The sequence below is a fragment of the Lonchura striata genome, chromosome Z (genome assembly GCF_046129695.1).
Source record: "Lonchura striata isolate bLonStr1 chromosome Z, bLonStr1.mat, whole genome shotgun sequence".
NCBI lineage: Eukaryota > Metazoa > Chordata > Aves > Passeriformes > Estrildidae > Lonchura > Lonchura striata.
Window position 1 is genome coordinate 50,397,381 of NC_134642.1, and position 21,887 is coordinate 50,419,267.

General features: G+C 33.4%; 2 protein-coding genes across 4 annotated transcripts in view; one reads left to right on the forward strand and one right to left on the reverse strand.

Annotated features, from left to right (window-relative positions):
• IFT74 (intraflagellar transport 74) overlaps positions 1 to 21,887 on the reverse strand; it is a 35,574-nt gene that overhangs the window by 8,561 nt on the left and 5,126 nt on the right. For 2 of the 3 annotated variants that reach the window (XM_021535937.3, XM_021535936.3), the window contains exons 9-16: positions 12,370 to 12,508; positions 11,265 to 11,327; positions 10,486 to 10,629; positions 9,364 to 9,404; positions 8,082 to 8,161; positions 4,942 to 4,995; positions 2,527 to 2,624; positions 1,474 to 1,600 (exon numbers count right to left, since the gene is read on the reverse strand). In XM_021535937.3, the coding sequence (XP_021391612.2) occupies positions 1,474 to 1,600; positions 2,527 to 2,624; positions 4,942 to 4,995; positions 8,082 to 8,161; positions 9,364 to 9,404; positions 10,486 to 10,629; positions 11,265 to 11,327; positions 12,370 to 12,508 (746 nt within the window). The remainder of the gene's footprint in view (positions 1 to 1,473; positions 1,601 to 2,526; positions 2,625 to 4,941; positions 4,996 to 8,081; positions 8,162 to 9,363; positions 9,405 to 10,485; positions 10,630 to 11,264; positions 11,328 to 12,369; positions 12,509 to 21,887) is intronic. The other variant, XM_077790336.1, reaches the window with a different exon arrangement.
• Positions 15,287 to 21,306, forward strand: LRRC19 (leucine rich repeat containing 19). The gene is given in 6 exon segments (XM_077790163.1): positions 15,287 to 15,332; positions 17,732 to 17,824; positions 18,787 to 19,297; positions 19,498 to 19,698; positions 20,995 to 21,208; positions 21,210 to 21,306. Coding segments are annotated over 6 exon segments (1,143 nt in total). The 5' UTR covers positions 15,287 to 15,305.

The following is a 21,887-nucleotide window of genomic DNA, read 5'->3' on the forward strand; positions in this document are numbered from 1 at the left end:
TTGTTTACCCTTCATGATTTCCTTTTCTTTTTTATTTTTTTAAGGGCTCTGCTGGTGGACTTTTTATATCTTTGTTACGACAAGAAAATATGGAAACACAGATTTTAATAATAACAAAAGAATCCTGAAGATGACTGTGGTATGATTCAAAGATCAGAAGGAACTTCAACTGGGCAAACTGTATTTCTGAAATAATCTTGTTTTACTGTATTTCGGAAATAATCTTGTTTTACTATCTGTGAATCCCAGCTGACATTTACTTAGGAATAAGTTAAAACTGTCTGGAAATTTTTCTTTCAATAATGCCTCCATAGTACTACATGCTTCCAAAACATCCTTGTATTGTAAAATAGTCAGAAATTATGCTTATATGGAAGAACAAAAAGTCATATTTGAACTTTTAATATCAGGCCCAGAAATTTAAACTACACTACAATAGCAAAATGAGTATTTGCAGATAAGCAAACATGAGTGGTAAATCATACAACAGAAAATCAATTTCTCTAACATTTTGTGCCAAACATCTCATTTGCTCATAACTACTTTGAAGTCACAATACTGGCTCCTATTTTGAAAATTACTATGAAGTACAACATGGAACAACCTTCTAAGAAAATGATTTATCGTTCTTAATTCTTGCCCCTTCCTTTCAGCCAAACAAACAAGGAAAGGTTTACTGAACCAATAATGATATTGGCAAAGACACAGAATTGTGAGGACAATTCTACCATAAACAGTGCAAATAATGAACTAAAGAGATACTTCTTGCAGGAATTAAAGAAAACTACTGCCTCATTTTTGAAATTACAGAGAACACGCTCAAGAGGCTAGTAAGTATTTGAATATTTAGAAAATAATGTCAAAATGAGTATTCAGTCTGCAGAACTGAAGCTTCAGGATTTGAGAGCTATTCACTGTTGTCAGTTAATTGTCTGTGGTACATATCATTTGGAAAAGCATAAACCATAAGTAAGTGATACCAAGAACTACATTTACAAATAATACATGATTAAATAACTATGCAGCACTCTGTTTCAGTTTATTAAACACTCTATCAAGATCATGAAAGATCTTATTTTGAGGTAAGTATTAGTAAAATCAAATTCTAGCTCAATTCAACCCTTGTATTGAAATACACTTGTTAAACATATATCTGTGCTAGGAAGCTGATAATTTAATGATAATAGTAAGGAAAATATATATAAGCATACATACCTATTATAAATACACAGTACACAATATTTAATAGATAATATATATAAATAAATAAAAAACAAAATAGAGATAATTTTATGAAAATAAATAACTTGTTACTGACAAGCATTTCAATTTGTGAACTTACCACTCTCTTTTAATATTTGGAGATCATTTGATACCTAATATTTGGAAATCTTCTACATGATACCAATGTAACAATGCAGATAGTCTTTATTATTTTAAGGAATTAATTAGAAAATCTGCTGCTGATCTCACCTGTAATCAGATTCTTAGCAGTGCTCTGTGATTTCTGCATTTCGTTTGATTTGAAAGTGAGGTCTTCCTGCATACTCTTCAGCTCTTGATTGGTAACAGATGAAATTTGTTTCATATGATTCAGATTCTGCGTGTTACCAACAACAATAAGAACATGCTGTATTTTTTAAGCAACAACTGGTAACTGGACAAGTAAGAAACTCTCCTGTCCTATGACACTCTGTTGAGTGTCTTAAATGTGAATGACTTGCATTCTGCCAACTTCTGATAAAAGATGAATTGACAGACCAGCACAGATGAAATAAAAATGTAGCAAATATAAACTGTGATGCCATATAGGGCTGTTGTAAAGTAAGTAACAGTGACTAAAATATACCTTATGGTATACTATATTGAAAGAGGTAAGAGACAATTAAAATAATCATAGAATCAAAATATTACCCAGATGAAAGTTTTCTATAGTATAAAAAATCCATGGGAGCCAAAAACATTAAAAAGAATACAAGTCTGGAAAGCGAAAAAAATGCCAGACTGGAAATGGGAACAGTCTCTGAACTATTATTAATTTATAACATTTACATTAAATATTGTACATCAGGGTATTTCAGACATACTTTTAGTAGATCAGAGGGACAACTGAAACATTTTTAGTTCAGGAACACTAATGACAGAATACCCATGAACTGAGATTTGTAAACTTTGGATAAGCAAAATATTGCAGTGGTTTTATATGCAGTATTTGGAAATGTTTATAGTTATTAATGTTAGTTATAGAAGAGATGAAGAGTTAAAGAAATTATGAAAGTATTCCTTTGTTCTAGTTACAAAATTGCATACTGCTCAAAACACTTCCCTGAGAAAAAGAGAAATTAAACAAATCCTTTTTTTTAACTACAGCTGTACGTGGTTTAATGTTTAACCAGTTTAAGAGACTATTATGTAGATAAATACAAATATATAAAATCCACCATCCTTCTTTATCCAACCACTCTCCTGTTCTGTGTGTCTAAAGTCCTAGCTTGCCAAAGGAGGATGGAAATGCCACATGCTTACCCTGCTCAAGTACTCCAGGAGTGCAACAATGCTGGCTTCTATTTGGGCCTTTCGCTCCGATACCTGACTCTTCACATCTTCAAAAGTCGCTAGAAAATCTAGAGATATACAAACATGAAAAAGAAAGCTCCTACTTTTATGGTTGCAATGTTGTTTCCAGTCACAACTTTGTATTAAATTGGAAGCACTACAGTTTCAGATAGGTTACTTTAATTCTTTTTTTAAAAGCCAGGTGGTAGAGACCTTGAAACTTGTCAGCTTATTGACCCTGTTTCATTTGAATGCTGTGTATTTCACAGATTCATAAAAGCTCTTGAATGCAAGAGAGTGCAAGAGCTTATCAAATTAATTCACTTGCTCCAGGACAAAACCAGCTCTACATCAGTAATCCAGATGTTTGTCTCTATTCTTCACACACAGAACTCCAGATGGATACCCTACAGTTCTGGACAATCTGTTTCAATGCTTGGTAAATTTTATTGTTGGGAAGTTTTTACTAATATCCAATCTGAAATCTTTCTGCATCTAGTGGTATGTTACTCCTTGTCCATACTCCACATATATGTAGAAATAAATTGTTCTGTTATTATGTGGAACAGCCTTTTTACACATTTGATAACTGTCATAAATTTTCTAAAATAAAAGACAAATTATTTTTATATCTCCTTGAAGGTCATGCTTTCTGCATACCCCCATCAGTTTTCTTCAGGACTGACAGTCCCCCTTCTTTATGTGTAGAACTCCCATCTGAAGAATTTTGATGCACAAGGAAGAAGATTACTTCAGATGTCTAAAAAATTACACTCCAAGGTACACCTACTGTTGTGGTATTTTCCTTGTTAGCTTGATACTGCTCAGCCATGTTCACTTTTTATTTCCCTCTATGAGCCATAACACAGAGCTGTACCTAGTGAATCCTCCCTACCCTGCATTTTCACTGTTGATTATCCAAGTGTAGAAACTTACACTTAGTCCTTTCCAAACTTTTTTGTAATTGATTTCTAACATAACAGATATATACTAAATTCTAACCATGTCCTCCAACATGATTTCAGCTTTTCTGATGCACCATTTTTGTAACTGTTCTGTCAGATGCTCTGTCCCATCATCCAACTTATTAAGAAAATACTGACTAACCTGAATATCTGACAAATTATCTGCAAAATCCCATGGAGTACATCCTTTCATTTTGGCACTGAATTAATGATTTTTTTAACTTAATTCACAATATAGGTTATTAATATACAACATCTGCCTAGCTTGCTTCTAAGAACACCACAAGACACAGAAGTAGTATTGAAATTAAAGTACATATAATCTGCTACACCTTCTTTTTTCTGCAGTATTTTACACAAAAGAAGGAAAAACAGTTGTTTGTACTTGACAAATCAGTACTAGTGTTATTCATATTCCCATTCCTGTAACATTTACATACTGTAAGCTTGCATAGTTTTCCTAAATTATTTCTGGAAACTGATACTAGTCTGACTGACCTGTATTTCCATGTCCCATCTTCCTCTACATAGGCACCATATTTGCTCTTTCCCCATCCTTAAGACTCCTGGCATGTTTTCCCAAATCTCTTAGGTCTCCGGTCCCCCAAATCACTAACTGGTCTGTAACTTTAGCAATAACCTTTAATGAAGAGTAGAAGCAGAACCAAAACCCAAAAAGTCAAGCCTTGCAGAGACCATCTGTATTAATATGGAAAATCCAGATTAAGGGAGCTTTTGTCTCTTTGCTTCTCAGGAAACCTGGCAATTTGAAAACACAGGAACTCACTGTGGTTTTTATTCATCTTTATGCAACACTTTAAAAAGTATCCCTTAAAAAAAGGTATATCCCTTGAACCTCCATGGCATGTTTACTGACCATTTTCCCTTTTGCTGAGTAACAGACCAACTTTTTTTGTAAGCTGTCTCCTACAGTATACAAGGAATAAGATATACTTAAAGTCAGTTGTTTTCATCCTCTGTAAGTTGCTACTAAAGTCTCTACAACATTAAAAATTTTGACATGTGACAAGGTTTTAGCAACATTCATCTTGAGCAAATAGATATGAGAAGCCCTAATTTTAAAGTATTACTTTATATTTACAGTCTTCCATGTTGATGCTCTGCTATTAATCACTCAATCCATTAATTATAGCTTTGCTTTCTTAAAATAAAGTTGTGCTCCTAAGACATTTAATGGCTGATGAAAAGCCTTGAAAGACACTCTGAATATTTGTGACTGTCCTGTAAGATATCAATTATCAAAAAAGACCACAGAACTTTATGCAAAGATCAGCACATCAATTCTTTGCAGCTATAAATTATCTGTTTTAATAGTAAAACAAAACCTGTGATTTAGTGTAACTAGGCTTAATAATATTTATATATATGTTATTACACTAAATAAAATTAGACAACTTACTGTCCATGCTTTCTTCCCTCTTCTTCAACTCCTTGTATTTCCAATTTTCTTCCCCTACAAGAGATGTAACATTAATTTAACTTTATATTGTCTCAGGCCTGGATTCCTTCAGGGAGGCAAAATGTCTGTTTCAAAAATAAAATTTCTACATGCCTAGGAATTAGAAGATTCATCCTACTTCATTTAATTTGTCAGTTCAACTAACTATATCATACACATCTTTGTATTAAAAAATAAGGTAATGTAATAAATGAGCCTCAATGCAATTTTGACAATCTTTCAAGGTTACAACTTCTGATTGACAGGAGTGAGATAAATAGTTGGTTTGGACAAAGGAAGTTCACAGGGTTTTTCTAAAGTCAAGTGAATTTCAGCAATAGAGAAGAAATGCTTCTTTGTATCAGGGCACTACGATTAGTTAAAACTTTCTGCAGCACTGTTGAATATATGAGCCACTTCAAATGTACTTTCAACTATTAGAATGGACTTTCATAAGGATATGCAGCTTGAAAGTGACAATCTAAGGGAAATAACAGGAGAATTGTACAAGCAATGGTCTAGGAAAATAAAATGCACAGAAAGCTTTCTACAATTAAGTTGGAAACAACATTTCCATACACCTTCAATATACTAGTATTGAAGTAAGGAATAACATTCATATTCACCTATTTTTAAATTCAACTACAGATTATAATTAACTCATAATTTATATGTATTAGTAAAGTTGGACACCTGATGTATCTGTCACAAGAAAATGAGACAATTCATTTCCTAGAAATAATTTTAAGGTTCAAACATCTAATTTTTAATTGAGTCTGTTTTACTTTTTAACATAATTATTTATTTTAAAGGATACAAAGTAGAAGAATCAAATAGTACAGATAAAACTGAACAAGCAAATTTCTCTAGGACTTTTTATTTGTGCACCCCCATGCTTTCCTTTTATATCTGGTATATACAAACAGTAAGAAAACATGAGGGGCCGTAAAGGACTTTGATTCTGATTCAGCTTCCGTACAGCTGTGCTTTGTTCCTTGCTGGTCTCTCTCTTTCATTTTGCAACGCAAGGCTCCTGCAAAATAGTTAATGATTTAGCCTGCTCTACTCTTAAAAATTCTAGTAATGGTGAGCTATGAAACAGACTAACAAGATCTGTCAAGTGTTTAAAGAAAAAAATATTTGAAGATCACAACTTTGAAATATGTTTTCAGTAAGTTTTCTTTTAAATATGTCATTAATACACACTTATCTTAACCTCGCCCTCAATGTATGAAGGGTTAAATCTGTTGAATTATGAGTTAATTATGACTTTGACTAATCATTAAAGTTTACTGCTAGTATATAGGCCATGTAATAAGTGGGTGAATTATTTACTTATTTAGGTTTTTTCAGGCAAAACCTAAAAATAGTTATTTCAACATCATATGTTTAGTCTTTTTGCTAAAATATTTGCTCAGAAATATTTCTATCACAGAAATATTTATCCTAAAATATTAAATAATACTTAGTTAAAATGTCTATTTTGTTTACTGGCTACTTCACCTGCTATTTACATAAAAAACTTTAGAGCTGAATTTTGGGACTGCTATATAATAACGTTTAAATACTGATCCAGAAGCAAAGTCACTGGGGAGGGAGAGACCACAGGAATTTCAAGGACACACTAAGATGCTGATTTAGAGCAGAAGCATAAATGGCCCTCTGTTATTTCTCTCCATTCACTAGGGAAGGTAGCACTGGGAGTTAACATTTCTGAGTCTTAAAGCTGCTCTATTTGAATATCTTCAGTCCCTCTCTGTGTATAATTCCCTCTGCATTATACCACTTGATTCTGAATACTCTGATTGGTTCTGATATGCTAACAAAGAGCATGTGCTTTCCCCTACATATGCTTCAAACTCTTCTTCAACAGATTTATTTTTCTAAATAAATAGTGAAAGATACAGTCCAGCAATAAATGATTTTGTGTATGCACTGAACTATAAAGTGTGAAAAGCAACTCACTTCTTACCTTCTGTATTTCTCCAAAGTTAAATAAAAAAATGGTTGCAAGCCAAACAAAAAAGAAAAATTAACGAACAGTAAAGTTTGCTATGATACTGTCTGGAAACACAAAGCTAATAAAGCAGTCTTAATAAATTTGCAAAAAAAAAGTGAAGTATCTGTAGAAATATGGAATATTTTGCCATGCAACAGATGATAAACAGATGTCTGAAATATTTGTTTAGAGGCAGATTTAGATATTTATTTACCTGGAGAAATTTACAGCTAGATTTTACATTGATTGCACAAGAAAAGGCATAAAGTAAAATGGACATAAATTCCTTAATCCTACAGAAGTTAAATAATTTGTTATAAGGACTTTCAGAATGCAGGCATATATTTATGTAATTCCTATTTGAACAAGATTTCTTAGAATCAAAAGAAGGTTTTCCATTGCATGGATCTTCATTTTATGTAGAACCTTTTACAGCTTTTAGGAGCCTGTCCTCACACTGAAGTTACTTCCTCCAGAAGAGCCAGTAACCACAGAACCATAATTTCCAGTGCTAGGAAAATTCCAAACTAACCTAGCCTAAGCACTAGCAACATGTATTTGCTGGAGGTCAGTATAAGCTAAGGCTATTACTGGGCAGCTTACAACCTCTTCTTGCCAAGATCAACCCAAGAAGTTTCAAAGACAGATAAAAATAATACTGAACTCAGTATACTTTACACATTGCTGTTTAATATCCTCAATTCCACATTCACTGACAGTGTAACAGATAATTTAAAAGGTAAAATTAATGAAAGCATTTCTAAATATGAGTTTGGACTGCAGTGCTTCCAGCAAGATAAACTTCTATTTCCCAAACAATATTAAAAATAAAATTTGACAGAAAACCAGACAGCTGTCCTATTGTTTTATATGGTAGTTTTCAATAGGAACTTGTTGCATGTATCACTAAAGGTGGGTATTTCCCATTTGTTATGTCTGAAAAGAAAAGGCTGTTGTCTGTAGGCACAGAACTTCTCATGCTGATGAGTATTTGACTTACTGCATAAACCTCAAAGTTTTAAGCAACTCCTAGGTATAACAGTTTGTTATAGAATAAACAGACGCAGCTCTGCATAGTCTGCTACAACTCTAATCATATTACCTCGATGGTTCTCCAGGTCTGTATCAAGTTGTTGAATGACCTTTTTAAAATAATCTATTTTTTCTTTTACTTCTGCCAACCTAACAAATAGATAATGAAAGTCAAGGTTAAAACTGTGTTGTAAAATACTTAACTTTAGACAAAACTGAAAAGTCACAAGTAAAAACAGAAAATATAAATTTATCAAAACCAAAAGAATATCAGGATGATTCTTATTATTATAAAAGGTATATGTAAATCATCTGTCACTTAGTCCTTTGTTTATGAAATAGAAATTCTGCCTCAAAAAAAACCAATTTTCCTCAACAAAAGCCAATTTTTGTTGAGTTATCAGTAATTCTTAACTTACTCAACTAGTCCCTCTGCTGGTTGCTATTCAGCTTTGAAGAGGTACAATGTAATTGTTAAACTGCAGTAACTGTATTCCTTAAACTGTATTCAGTAAAATCCACTAAGAAATTTCCAAACAAATCACTCTGCTACATAATCAATCAAAGTGTGAAATGAAACCACCTTTAACACATTTCTACATAAAATCTGAAATATAATTCTTTGTTATCGTTATTTATTTAAAAATTATGCTAAGCAACTTATTATCCAATTAAAATGCATTAAAAATTAACCAATAATTATAGTTGGGAATACATCTTCAAAGAATTTAATAATGTTTCTAAGAGAATTTATGAATTATCTCAGTTTTTCTTTCAAGAAAGATAAATCAAAAGGCTCAAAACCAGAAAATACTGTATTGTTTTATCTCCCCCTCAATACATTACTATTTACGATAAAATTTACTTGACTTTCTGGCCAGTCTGTGGAAAGGCCCACTACCTAAGAATCAAGAAGCAATGCCCTTCTAGTCTTTAGAATGGAACTTTTCTAACTCTTAGGTTTTAAGAACACAGAAACAAACTTAAATCTGTGACTGCAGTGTAATGACAGTTCAATTTCATAGCTGTCTCAGAGAAGTAGCTCTTACAAATAACTGTCTTCTTCAACCTTAAACAAGTTTAAGTCAATGCTATTATGAATTTATATTCTCAAGGTGTGTTCCTAAGGGATGAAAGTATCTTATAATTATGCAGATCTAAATGTCTTTGCACTATAAAAGTTGTTTACCTGAAATAGAAGAACATATTCTATGGAAGGTTAAGACTAGTATAGGTTTGGAGATGTGGTGATGTTCTAAAAGTCTATAGAAATAGACTTTGTGAAGGAACACAGCCATGTGTCTTTAGAATATACATATAATTTATAGCAACAGTATAATAGGGTTACTCACTGTCTTTCCATGCTTGCAATTTTTTGACTATCATCTTTAACCTATAAAAAAGTTCAACAACTTTAACATACAAAATTAAATCTACAAATGAAAAAAGGAAAATTATAAAAAAAAATCTGAATTCAAAATACAGGGAAAAATACAAATTTATGACATAGTCCAACAAAAAGTGATGATTCAGCCATTATGTCTTCCAAATGTTTAAAAATTATATTTAAAAAATCAAATACACTTACCATTGGTCATTCAGACCAATAATCTATAAAGTATAAATGTCTAGTTACAGTATAGGCCATTGTAAACTGATCCAATTACTCCTGGACTAGTATACCTGTTCAGTACCTCACAAGGGTACTCTCTGGATTTAAGTTACAAGAGCTGTTCAACTGGATCAGTTTTCCCAACTACCATGTCTCATGAATAGGAGCAAGAGAACCAGCTGAAAACCTCACTGCACCAATTTTGTTTTCTTAAAATAATAGAATGGTTTGGGTTAGAAGGGACTTTAAAGATCACCTGTTTCCAACTCACCCTTCCCCCTACTCCCCAGCCCTCCCACAGGTAGGTTGCTTAGGATCCGGTTGCTTAGGGCCCCCATCCAACCTGGCATTGAACACTTCCAGGGATGGGGCATCCACATGTTCCAGTGCCTCACCACCTTCACAGTAAATAATTTCTTTATAACATCTAGACTAAATCTTCTGTCTTTTAGTTCAAAAGAGTTTCCCCCATCCTATGATTTTCTGCCTGTGTAAAAGTCCTCCCACACTTTTTATAAGCCCTCTTTAGGTACTGGACTTTGCTATAGGGTCTATTCAGAGCATTCTCTTCTCCAGGATGAACAGCTCCAACTATCTCATCTTGTCTTCATAGAAGAGGTGCTCCAGACCTGGAATTATCTTCACAGCACTCCTCTGAACCCACTACAATAGATTTCCAGGTGTTGGCTGAACCTGAAATATCCCAACTTTTCAATTTGTTAACTATTTTTAATGTCAGATTATTTGCACTGCCTAGAGCACAAATAAAGGCAAAGTTCAAACCTATGTATTTTCAAGTATTATCACCCCTAATAATACTGACTTGGAGAATCTTTTATGTAACAACATTTTCTATTCTTGCCTGCTTTAGTAATCTCTCTCTTTCCCCCTGTGGAGATTCCTTGTTCTTATCCTCAGCAATGATCCGATCTCGATGTTCCTTGAGTTCATGGAGCTTTTCATGCAACTGCACAGCTTCCTGTTTCACCCCAGAGTGTGCTATTTCCTGTTGGGAAGAGCAAACACCTACTAGCTATTTTCAGATGGGAAGAGAGCATTGCGGCAATCATGCTTTAGTTAAGCAACACTTACGTATACATTGCAAATCAAGCTTATTTTTTACAAAAAGCACAGAGACAGTATAAAGCACTTTATAAAGTACTTAATAAAAAGTAAAATTTTTAATCTATGTTGTCAATATTGCATTTTCTGGAATAGAACATCCCATTCAGTTAATTCTTGATTTACAAGTTCTTCCTTGGGCCAGTTTTCTGAGGAGATTTATTACTTCACAGTTTCTAGGGGATTTCAAACTATGTACAACATTCAAAAGGACTTAAAAATATCTAGCAGTATTTGAAAATTATACTTTCTGACTATATGCTTCAGCTCATAGATCCTTTTATTCACGAAAGACCCAATATGAAAAAAATGCTCCTCAATAAGGTACTTTTACCCAAAACTGATTAGAAATTATTAGTGGAAACCAGAGAGGCAGATATGCCTTCCCATACTAGAACATGAGCCTACAGTATCTGAAAATTTAAGGAAAATAAATTATAGGTATTTTTTCAACTGTGTTATTCTATATAGTAGCATTCAGGGAAGGTTAGTATAGAGACCACTTGTTATCATACATACAGCCCTTAGACTCTCTTCCTTTACATTTAGGGCATCCAATTCCTGCTGTTGAACAACCAGTTCCTAAAAAGGAAGCAAAATTCAGATAAAAATTACTACTTAACTACTTTTTTGCTCTAAACCTTAGTATGTACCAAATGCTGTAAACTGTCCCTTTGCTGCTCTTAAAAATTTGTCTTAAAAATTTGAAAGACAAGACTGTCCAGCTCCTTCACATAACTCAGACATAGTAAACACTTGCTTTCAGCATCCAACTTTTCCATTACTCTTATCTTTGTTATTTGCAGCTGGGCTACTACCAAAAAAATTGTTTGCCCTTTTTCTACTATTTTTTTTTTTTTTTGATCAGTACCATCAGTAGAACTTACCTGTACTTCAGGATTTTAGAGTCAAATTTTAAAATTTGAACCAGTCATGACAGTTTCTTCACAGTCCAGAAAGGTATAGGTAAGCACTGACTACTGATTCAGCTCATTTCAAGACAGATGGGAAAGACAGAACTTATCTCTGTACAGACAACAGAGGAACAGAGGAACTTTCAAGATAGTATGGTTTGAATTAGATCATCCCATAGAGCCTAGAAGTGTTACTCCTGTTGTTAACATAAGGATTAGTGAAGTAACAAGCATTTTATATAGCTCGGTTCATTTTTTAGGATATATTCAGGCATAATAATAATAATAATAATAATAATAATAATAATAATAATAGAAAAAGCAAGTTAGATTCACTTTTTTACACAAGGAGAAAACTTTATACTCAAGTGAACTACAAAAATTGCTGGGGTTATTTTCCCTTTTTGCTTGCTTTTTATATGATGAAACAGCTAAGTATTGCAGTGGCTTTTAAAATCTGCATGTCAAACCCTACATTCAAACAGAAAGTTGTGAACATTATTTCTTTTTAAAGTATTAAATATAAGAAGTCATCGTATTTGGTCTTAGTCAATTGCTCTATTTTCAGGTACCTCTACAATTGATTAAGATACCAGTAAGCTTTTTTATTGTATTAGTCTGTTGTCAAGTTCTTTGTATTTAAATTTTATCTAAACCCCAAGAAGCCAGTTTAAGAAATATTTTAGGTAAGCACAATGGAACAAGCCAACCTGGGAGAGTTTCTCATTAGCAGCTTTTATCTCCAGATATTTAGCTTGATTTTCCTGTGACATGTCTTTCATTATGTCATCTGCCACAACCTTTTCACGCTCGATATCTTCTTCTACAGCTTGAATTAACTTTTCTGTGCTGTAAACATATAACGGTTTTATAACTTTTACTGATAAATATATATTATAAGCACTCATTTCAAACTCCATTATTCCTTCAGCCTCACTGAAGTGCTCAATGTAACACAAAAAGCCTAGATGCTATGAAAGGGCATTACCAACTTGTATCTAATCTTCTTGGAGCTGAATTAGCTATACAAACATTCACAAAATACAGAGAAGATGAAGAATTCTCTGCCTTTATAATTCCCACATGGTATTTTCCAACATTCCCAAACTGTCTATCTGCATTGGTCTCAACACTTGCAAAAGTATGGTATTACCTCTCAAATCAGTGAACTTCTGCAGTAACATAACAACAAGCAGTTTGAAATAAGGAAGCTGATATTCAAATTTCAAGGTAAGGAAATAATGAAAATACTGTAGAAGCAGAGTAGAGTTGACATTGAAATGGACTTCTGAAGGTTGTCTGGTCCAACCTGTGCACTACTTGAAGCACTTTCAGCTAGAGCAGGCTGTCAGCGTCTTTTGCAGGTTTTCAGTATCTTGAAGGACGGATACACCATGTGTTCAAGCAATACTCTGAAGTTTGTTTACTCTTATAAACAGAAGAATTTTTCCTGATTTAAAGGGACTTTCCTGTTCTCCAATATGTGATCATTGTCCTGCCCTTAGGCATCACTGACAGCAGCTCCATTTTCTCAACCCCTGCCCAATCAGGTATTTACTTCGATAAAATATCCATTATGCCTTCTCTTTGGGGGATTAAACAATCTCTCAGCCTTTCTCCACAGTATTCATCACTTACAAGGATTCTCAAAAGAGTTTCAAAAGTGTAACCACTTCCAACTAGCTTCCAAGAAAGATCTATAATCTCCAGGAAACTGAGGATATTGTGTAGCAATTCTGTCAGGTTAGCAGGCCATGCCGCAAAAATGCTTAGGACCTGATGATGATGAAACAAATCAAAATCATGATCTCCCCTTAGTATGGCAAATTTGGAGTGCACTGGGACTGCATAAGAAATACTGAATGGTTGTAAAGTGACATTAAATTTAATACCCTCCTGAGACTAAAACTAATTTATTCAGACCCAGTCCAGATATGAGGCCCTCACTACATAAGCATCAGTTTATAAATGGTTAATTATGTTACATGTGGTAGTGGAAAGGAGCTATTTTTTAAGGTACAAGAGTAGTTTGATCCAAGATCTTTTGGAAGGCATGGAGCCAGGAGATGTCAGGGAGCTTTCATGTTACTTGCTTATTGAGTGATCCTCATGCCTCAGTGTGGACCTAGGAAAGTTGTTGCAGGGTCTCAGCAGTGATAGTTTCTCTCAAATCAAGCCAAACTACAGACAGGGAAGAAAGAAAATTGAGGAAGTGCAGTAAAAAATCAATAAAGTGCTAAGGGTGCTGATTTTCAGAAGAAATCTCCACTCCAGATATAAGTCTCCTAGAGACACTGTAGTGTGGCTTAGAGGGAGCTTGTATTTAAATACAAACATAGTGGCTTTCCTGGAGATCATTGGAACCTTCAAAAGAGTGAGAATACAGTTTGCCACATGTATAGCAATACCACACTTGAGGGCAGTCATGTCTCCAAGCTCTACAGGATTTCTCTCATCTTTGCCTGAGATTTAAAATGTTCAAGGAAGGACAAGGAAAGAAATCTACTTTTCCAGTCCCCTCTATTTAAAGTGTGTGGACACATTACAGTGTAGCCTCTTTACATGAGGCAATTCTCCTCTTCTTAGTTGATACAGACTTCTGGCTAAATACTTCAAGATGATTCCAGCATGTCCTTGAGACTAGAAATGTCTGACTTACAGTGATGCATCCTCTCTGGCAGAAACCTTGTGAGGGGAGGCTGCAACAGTGATTTTTCAAGAGACAATAAAAAAAATCAGCAATGGCTGTCACAGAAACACAATTCATTACCAGAAGTAATTTGAACACTATGCACCTGAATCAGGGATGAGGCTTGGAAAACTGTAGAATGTTTTGAGATATTATACAAAACAAAAATGCCAATAACAACAAAGACATAGTGAAGTAAAACAATTTATAAAGCTACATATTGGAACGGAATGGAGACAGAAAGGAAATGAACTGTTCTGTAGTTTGGTGGTACGTATTGGATAGAACGAGCACTAATTCAAGTAAAAAATTATAGGAACAGTGCTTGTATATTAATATAATCTCTTCTTTTCAGTCTGTACATAGACATTCCTTCCACAGAAAGTATGATTTGTTTTTTTAACTTCTTCTTGAAATACAGCCCTAATTACAGACATCCCTTACAGTGCACATAATTTTCTGTAAAGAAAGAGCTTTAAGTGTGACCCTGCAGCTCCTCTGACAATGATATTTCAAAACACAAGGATTAAGACAGAGTTAACTAGCTACTATGAAGCTTTACTTTGGCATGCAAATATCTTGACATTTTTTTCATTTGATGAATGATCAAATTAAAAATGCAAGTTTTTTCTGTCTCCAACATTTCTTTAATTGATTATAACTCAACTTGCTTGTAAATCTCCTGTGGTATTTAAACTCACTGCTTCCTCTATGATCTGGAATTTGACACTTCAGTATACTACAGTTATACTTTCCTATTGGCTGCTGATCCAATTAAATCCAAGATGTTTATAAGAAGTTGCTCAACTTAGTCAACCTTTTGCCAAGGATTTTCTAGTTTACTATTTTTTTACACTAGCTGGTTATTTATCAGGTACAAAGGTTAAAGAAAAACAAAGTCCTGTTTCACCATATTATTTCTTGTCAGCACACTGAAAAATCTATACATGTGCACATATGATACCTCTCAGAAGCAATCGAAAGGTAAGACACTTGTCAAGTCTAACTCAAAATGTAGGTGAAGATTTATTACTGTAACTTTATTGCTAGACTGGAAGCAAACACATCTCAAGGTACATTGAAATTTCAGGAATTAGTATGAACCTTGGACATGCTGAGTTGTTAAGTAAATTCTACTCCATTAAAAAGCTGGGGAACAAACTCTGAAAACCAGACCAATTCTATAAACACAATTACCTCCCCAGAAGAAGAAAAATAATTACATTATGTTTAAATTACATAATTTTCAAAGTTCTGAGATGGAAATTTTAAAGGAAGCTCTTCTAATTACAAGGAAATATCAAAGTACTACAAATGTATTGCCAGTGTATTGCCAGGCTAAGTCTCTTTTCAAAGCAGTTAGTTTAAGCAGTAGCTTGTAAAATCTGGTTCTAGTAAAATGCTAAACTGCAACTAAAATTACATATTCTTTCCTGTTCTTTTATGGATTGTAGAGGTACACAACAGAAAATGCAGGCAGCCACATTTGTAAGAAATCCCTACGCTTTCAACAGGAACTTAAGTAAGAGCTAGGAGTTATGTTTTGGACTTTGTACAACTTAAATTTTCAACTTACAGATTAACATTAAAACCAATACTTAATATATTTTCCTATTCTATTTACAGCAACTCTTGTCTTGCAATCTGAAAACTACAATAATACTACTAATCTATATTTATAAATTGCCAGGTTAAGACCTGCTCTGATTCTGAACTTCTAGAAAACAGTATCTTTAAAATACAAATATGCTGCAAGATCCAGATGTTAAAATGGTCATTTTGGGAGTTCTCAAAGTGCATCATGTCTTCCACTAAAAGTACACAAACTGGCTAAACAAACATGCAGGCCACCAGTACCACCACTGACAAATGCAAAACTTAATACAGAACATAATTCCACAGGGGCTGCTGCTGCTAGCACCCCTTGTCCCTGACATGGATAATAGCTAAATGGCAAAAGGTTTATGAACTCCTTCTGTATTCAGTATAGGTTTCTGACAGTCGTAGAAATACACAACGGATCAGAGCATTGTAAGTAGCATTTATCTTCCTCTTCTTTCCATGAAGTTAGGAAATTTCCAGGCTGATTTAGTTTAGGTGAATGAGGTCAATCCTCTGACATGCAAATATATTGAATTTATCAATAAACTTAATCAGTTTGTTCTATGACCTCATTTATTTAATTATGATCAGCAAAGGCCTCCAGGCACTCATTTTAAGGACTGGTGGAGGTTTTGTAAATCTGTCAGGCTGCCTATATTTAGCATTGTTTATGCAATTAAACTTCCTCATGTAATTTCCGCCATTCTTTTCTGTTAAATTCAGTGAATGCTGTGTACAGCTCACTTTAAACAAGTATCTCACACTTTACCTTTTGGGTTTCTATTACTTTGCAAGGTAGAAATCTAGCAAGGAGATACTAAGATTCACTTGACACCTATGTTTTCACCTGCTTAAGAAAAACTGGAAAAATTAAAGGTTCATTACCTTTTACATATCATTTTCATTCAACTATAATGAATGGCTTAAACAGGGACTAAACATCTCACATATATGGTGTAACATTTCTGCTCAAAATAAACAGATACTATAAATAGTGTCTGATTCAAAGGCAATGACTGAGAGACCATTTATTTGAGAAATGTTAATATCACAGTAAATATCATTTGTTGGATCTTTCCTTACTTTCACAAAATAAGGCTTGAATCTGTACAAGAATTCTGTCACTAGAGATTGAACCATGTTTACTTAGTTCCAAATAGCAGAGCAACAACTATATCTTCATAACAGACAAGTGCAGGTTTGTCATGTTATAGGTTATATTATGGACCAGAACGAGATTAAAAGATTTATCTTCTAAGTAAATATTCACAAAAATGCTTAGCAACTTAAATAAGAACATAAAAGAAATCTGACTGGACAAACCAATAATTGTCTAGTAGATCTCTCTGCCTCTGTCAGAGCAACAAGAGAAATTGTATGGGGAGAGCATGTAAGCATCCATATTTCCTGCAGTTTACTCCAGTCATAGTCTTCCAGTACCCATAATTGCTTTAACAGGGATAACAATGAATACAGACCTACCTATTTGTTTTATACATTTATAATACTTTTCTCTATTAACTTGTCTAATCAATCCCTTTTCTATTTGCTGATACAGTCTGAATACTGGATTTTAGGTTTGGCTCAATTAAGTGAAAGCTGAATTCATTAATTCTGATAACCTGTGTTTTCAATTAATTTTACATAACAAAGTATTTTTGTAGAACAAAATTTATTAAACTATCATTGAAATAACTACATTTATTAATTTGTTAAACTACCACTACAGAAGACATCAGTAAGTCTGGTTTTGATATGCAAAAGTGTTGTTTTTTTACTAGGCTCCAAACATGAAACTCTATTGGCTTGTGATCTTGGCTGGAACACTGGTTTTGAATCCAGTCACTGCTGACTGTAACACTACATTCCAAACTGTAAGTTTTACATTGATCTGAACTACCCTTATTTCTGAAAGATACATTTGTAGCAGAAGGCATTTTAAAAACTGTTTCCTAAACATAAAAGCCCTGATGAAAGAAATACAAAAATGCAAGTAAAAAATACAAAAATGCAAGTGGTTTTCTGTGTAATGGACAATTAGCACATGGTAGTCATTGTAAGTGGGTGAATAACATCAAAACATATTTAAGATGATTTTGTATCTCAAATTCTTCCAAACAACAGGAATGCCTCTTAACATATCTAAATATATTATTTTCAGAAAAAAAAACTCAAGGTATTGAAAGAAAATACTCAAATCAGAAAAGACTCTAGTTATGCTAAACTTTTAACACAGAAAACCAAAATGAAGTTAAGTGCTATAACATATATATATATATATATATATATATATATATATATATATAAAACAAATGTTTAGTTGAAGGTCTGCTCTAAAGATGTTATTTTAAATTAAGAGTAAATGTAGATTTTTTTTAAAAATGCATTTTAGAATGTATATTTAAATTAATTTGCAGTCTTGAATAAATTTACTCTATGAGACTTTCTTTCCAGATTATGTAGGAAAGGAATAATTTTTTTCCCCAACAAATAATACATTCCAAATATTGCTTTCAAAATGGTATGACCAACTGGTTACATTTTGGATGACCATCACATAAAGACCCATGCATCTAAGCACAGGGCTCAGCACTGAGTCCTCTGGAACATCAGGTCTCCAGACACTAGGAGGGTGCATTTCACTCTATCACCAGACCATGAATATATTAAGAAAAATGTAAATAAAACTTAATGAAGAGCAACATAACTTTTCTTTTAAAGTGACAGCATTAAAAAATAGAAGACTGTTTTCTCTTGCCTTTAAGAGTCCTCATTGAGACACCTTCTTTAGTAGATTTTTCTATGGTACTCAACTGTCATTCTCTTTTTTCAACAGGTTGCTTGTGAGGAGTCTGCAAAGAACCTCTTTAATATCTCCCTCAACCTTTTTCAAAGCATTACTAAATTAAGCCTCAGAAACAATAAAATCACTTTAGAAGATCATGACAAAGGGATTCTTGGTTGTTTTATTAACTTCACTGAGCTTCATCTGAATGAAAACAACATTACTGTACTGAACAATAACAGCTTCTACAATCTGAAAAATCTCATAACTCTGGATATTAGCAACAATTCTATTAGCATAGTTCATAAAGCAGCATTTGCAGGATTAAATCAACTCTCAGCGTTGAATCTATCCTACAACATGATTGCTCAACTGGATTCACATACATTTACTTCTCTAGAAAGTCTGACAGTTTTAAATGTACAGTATAATTTTCTGAAATATTTTCATACAAAATCATCTTTTAAACTGATTAAAATTGTTTTAGCTGGAAACCCATTGATCTGCTCCTGTGACCTCCGTGACTTACAGATATGGCTAACTGCCTCCAATGTGACATTGGGTAAGTTTTGGTAAGAGCAGCATTTAATATGTTTTTTACATTAAATAACTTTTATTTGATGCATTTTTTCTGATGTGGATGAAATCCACCATTGATTTACCCATATTATGCAGTAATACAATAGTTATCCATGAGATTTTTTTTTAGAGTGCCAAAAAATTACCAGCATCTCATAGCCTTTTCACTGCTCACATTCACAGAAAATGAAAGCAACACTACATGTACATTCCCAAACATGGAAAAAGTCTCCATCAAGATGGCAGCTATCCAACCAGCTGACTGCAAAATTGAAAAGATTCCTTTAGAAAACAGTGGAACTTCCACTATTGCTGTTAATCTTAGAAGTAGTGCTTTAACAGCTCTGACTCCAAACATCACTGGAAACAATGGAACTCGTGCAGGTAATACACAGATATTTCACTTTACTGCTTATTAGCTGTTTGATTTGCCATTCACTGACTTTATACTGCTTTGCATTCCTACTACACTCTGACTCTTCCAAAAAAGCCACAGCTACAGAGCAGGCATATTTCCATGTCCTGATCACAAACATTGCAGTGAATGTTAAGGTCTACTGAGTAAGTGTACAAAACATATAAACCCCACAACTCTCAAATGATACTAAAAAATGATGATGAAATTTCAAAGCCATAAAATTCAGATAATTGTCCAGATCTCTGTCTAACAGAACTAGGGAAGCAACTTTCAAAAAAAATTGCTTTTTCCAAGTTTCTAGAACTGCTTTCTAGATGTAGTTGTCTTCCTAAAATGTGGTAGCATGAACTTACAGATTTTACTCCTGTCCTGTGTTCAGTATAAAGGATATGCATGTGCCCTTTGTACATTATCATGAAATTTCAGTGATAGTCTCCTCACCTTTCAATGTTAATCTTACATGTCAGTTAACTCTTCCATCCTGAATTGCTTTATTTCTTCCTTCAGACTAAAGCAGGAAAATTATCTACATAATTATCTATTTACACAAATTATAAACTACCACTGTGACACATTTCTTTAGCCATATAATTATCACCAAATAATTTATTTTAGGGTAGTGGCCACACACAAAACCAGCTTCTAGATAAAGACTATTGGCAACTACAGTTTACTGAAATTTTTATTATTAATGAAGCACAACTGGAAGGATATGTCAAACAAATGGCATGATATTTTAGGGTTCAGATATTATCACCATATAAAACAGTAAAGCCTAGGAAATAGAATTTGAAGCCAATTACTAATTATTTTTTTCCAAAGGCTAATCTTGGAATTTAACTTTTGGGGAAAAAATTATATATATTTTTATTTTCATATTAAAATTAAAAATTATTATATAATTTGAAAGTTATAATAGATATTATATATATTATACAAAAATTTGAAAAAATATTATATAATTTTTATTTTTATATGCCCCCAGAACTTTGTCTTTGAAATAGATTTTGAAAGAATTATTTTTTATAAATATGCAAGGTAGATTTATACTGTTAGGAAATGTGAGATGCACATACATTATTAGTCTCTGTGATGCTACTGACTCCCTAACAACACAGCAACAACAAAGCTCTGGAGACAGCCATTCCCCTATCAATGTTCACTTTGCGAGTTTTCAATTTAACTATGAAAAATATCATACTTGAGTTGTTGCTAGTATTCCTCATGAAGATTACTCTTCCTTTTTTCCTATTTTTTTGAAGAGTTACCACTTGTTGGCAAAAGTTGGACCGTCCTAGCAGGTGTCCTAGGGTTTGTCCTAGGCACTACATTCCTGATACTAACTGCTGTAAAATGCCCACCATGGTATCACTACTTGATCAGCTACCATCACCATCGTCTGGAAGAAAATAACTCAGATAGGTTTGAACAGGAGTTCTCAGCTGATATGAGTCCTTACCCTTCAATATTGGGAACTCATTGTAGTATTTGAGAAAGTTCATGCATTTGGAGATGAAGAAGATCGATTTATTGAAGATAAATACATAGATATTTATGTAAATGAGGAGTGCTAATGTCTTAAATGACAGATGTTGAACTGACATTTCAAAAACGTAGTACATTTCTACTTCAATTTTATGTTTTATTATATACAATACAGAATGAAGTTATGCAGTCTACCTCCTTTTATTTTGCCAAATCCTGAACGAGATTTTGCTGCATCAATCATAAAGCTAGAAAATGGGGTCATATGCATGTATTATTGGCACAACAAATACTTCAAAACCTGTAAAAATATTCATAATCCACTTTTTATAAAAAGGTATTTGGCTACTTATATTGGGGGGCTTACTGTATATTCTTTAACATTAACAGAGTAGCAGATGAAGTTGGCATAATCATTAATGTTTTCATTGTGAAGAGGCCTAGAAGAGAAAATTTGGGGCTGGCTCCAAATCAGTGCTGTAAAAGCTCTGAAGTCTATTAGGCAACGAACACAATCAGAGAATGGAGCATTTGGGTATTTTTTTACCCAAATCAGCAGCGCAAGAAAGACCAACTATTTTATTCCCAAAAATGTCTATGGTGAAATGACAAATTACTCTTACTGCATTGCTACTGAAACAAGTATTTTCTCTTCATATTTTCTTAACAC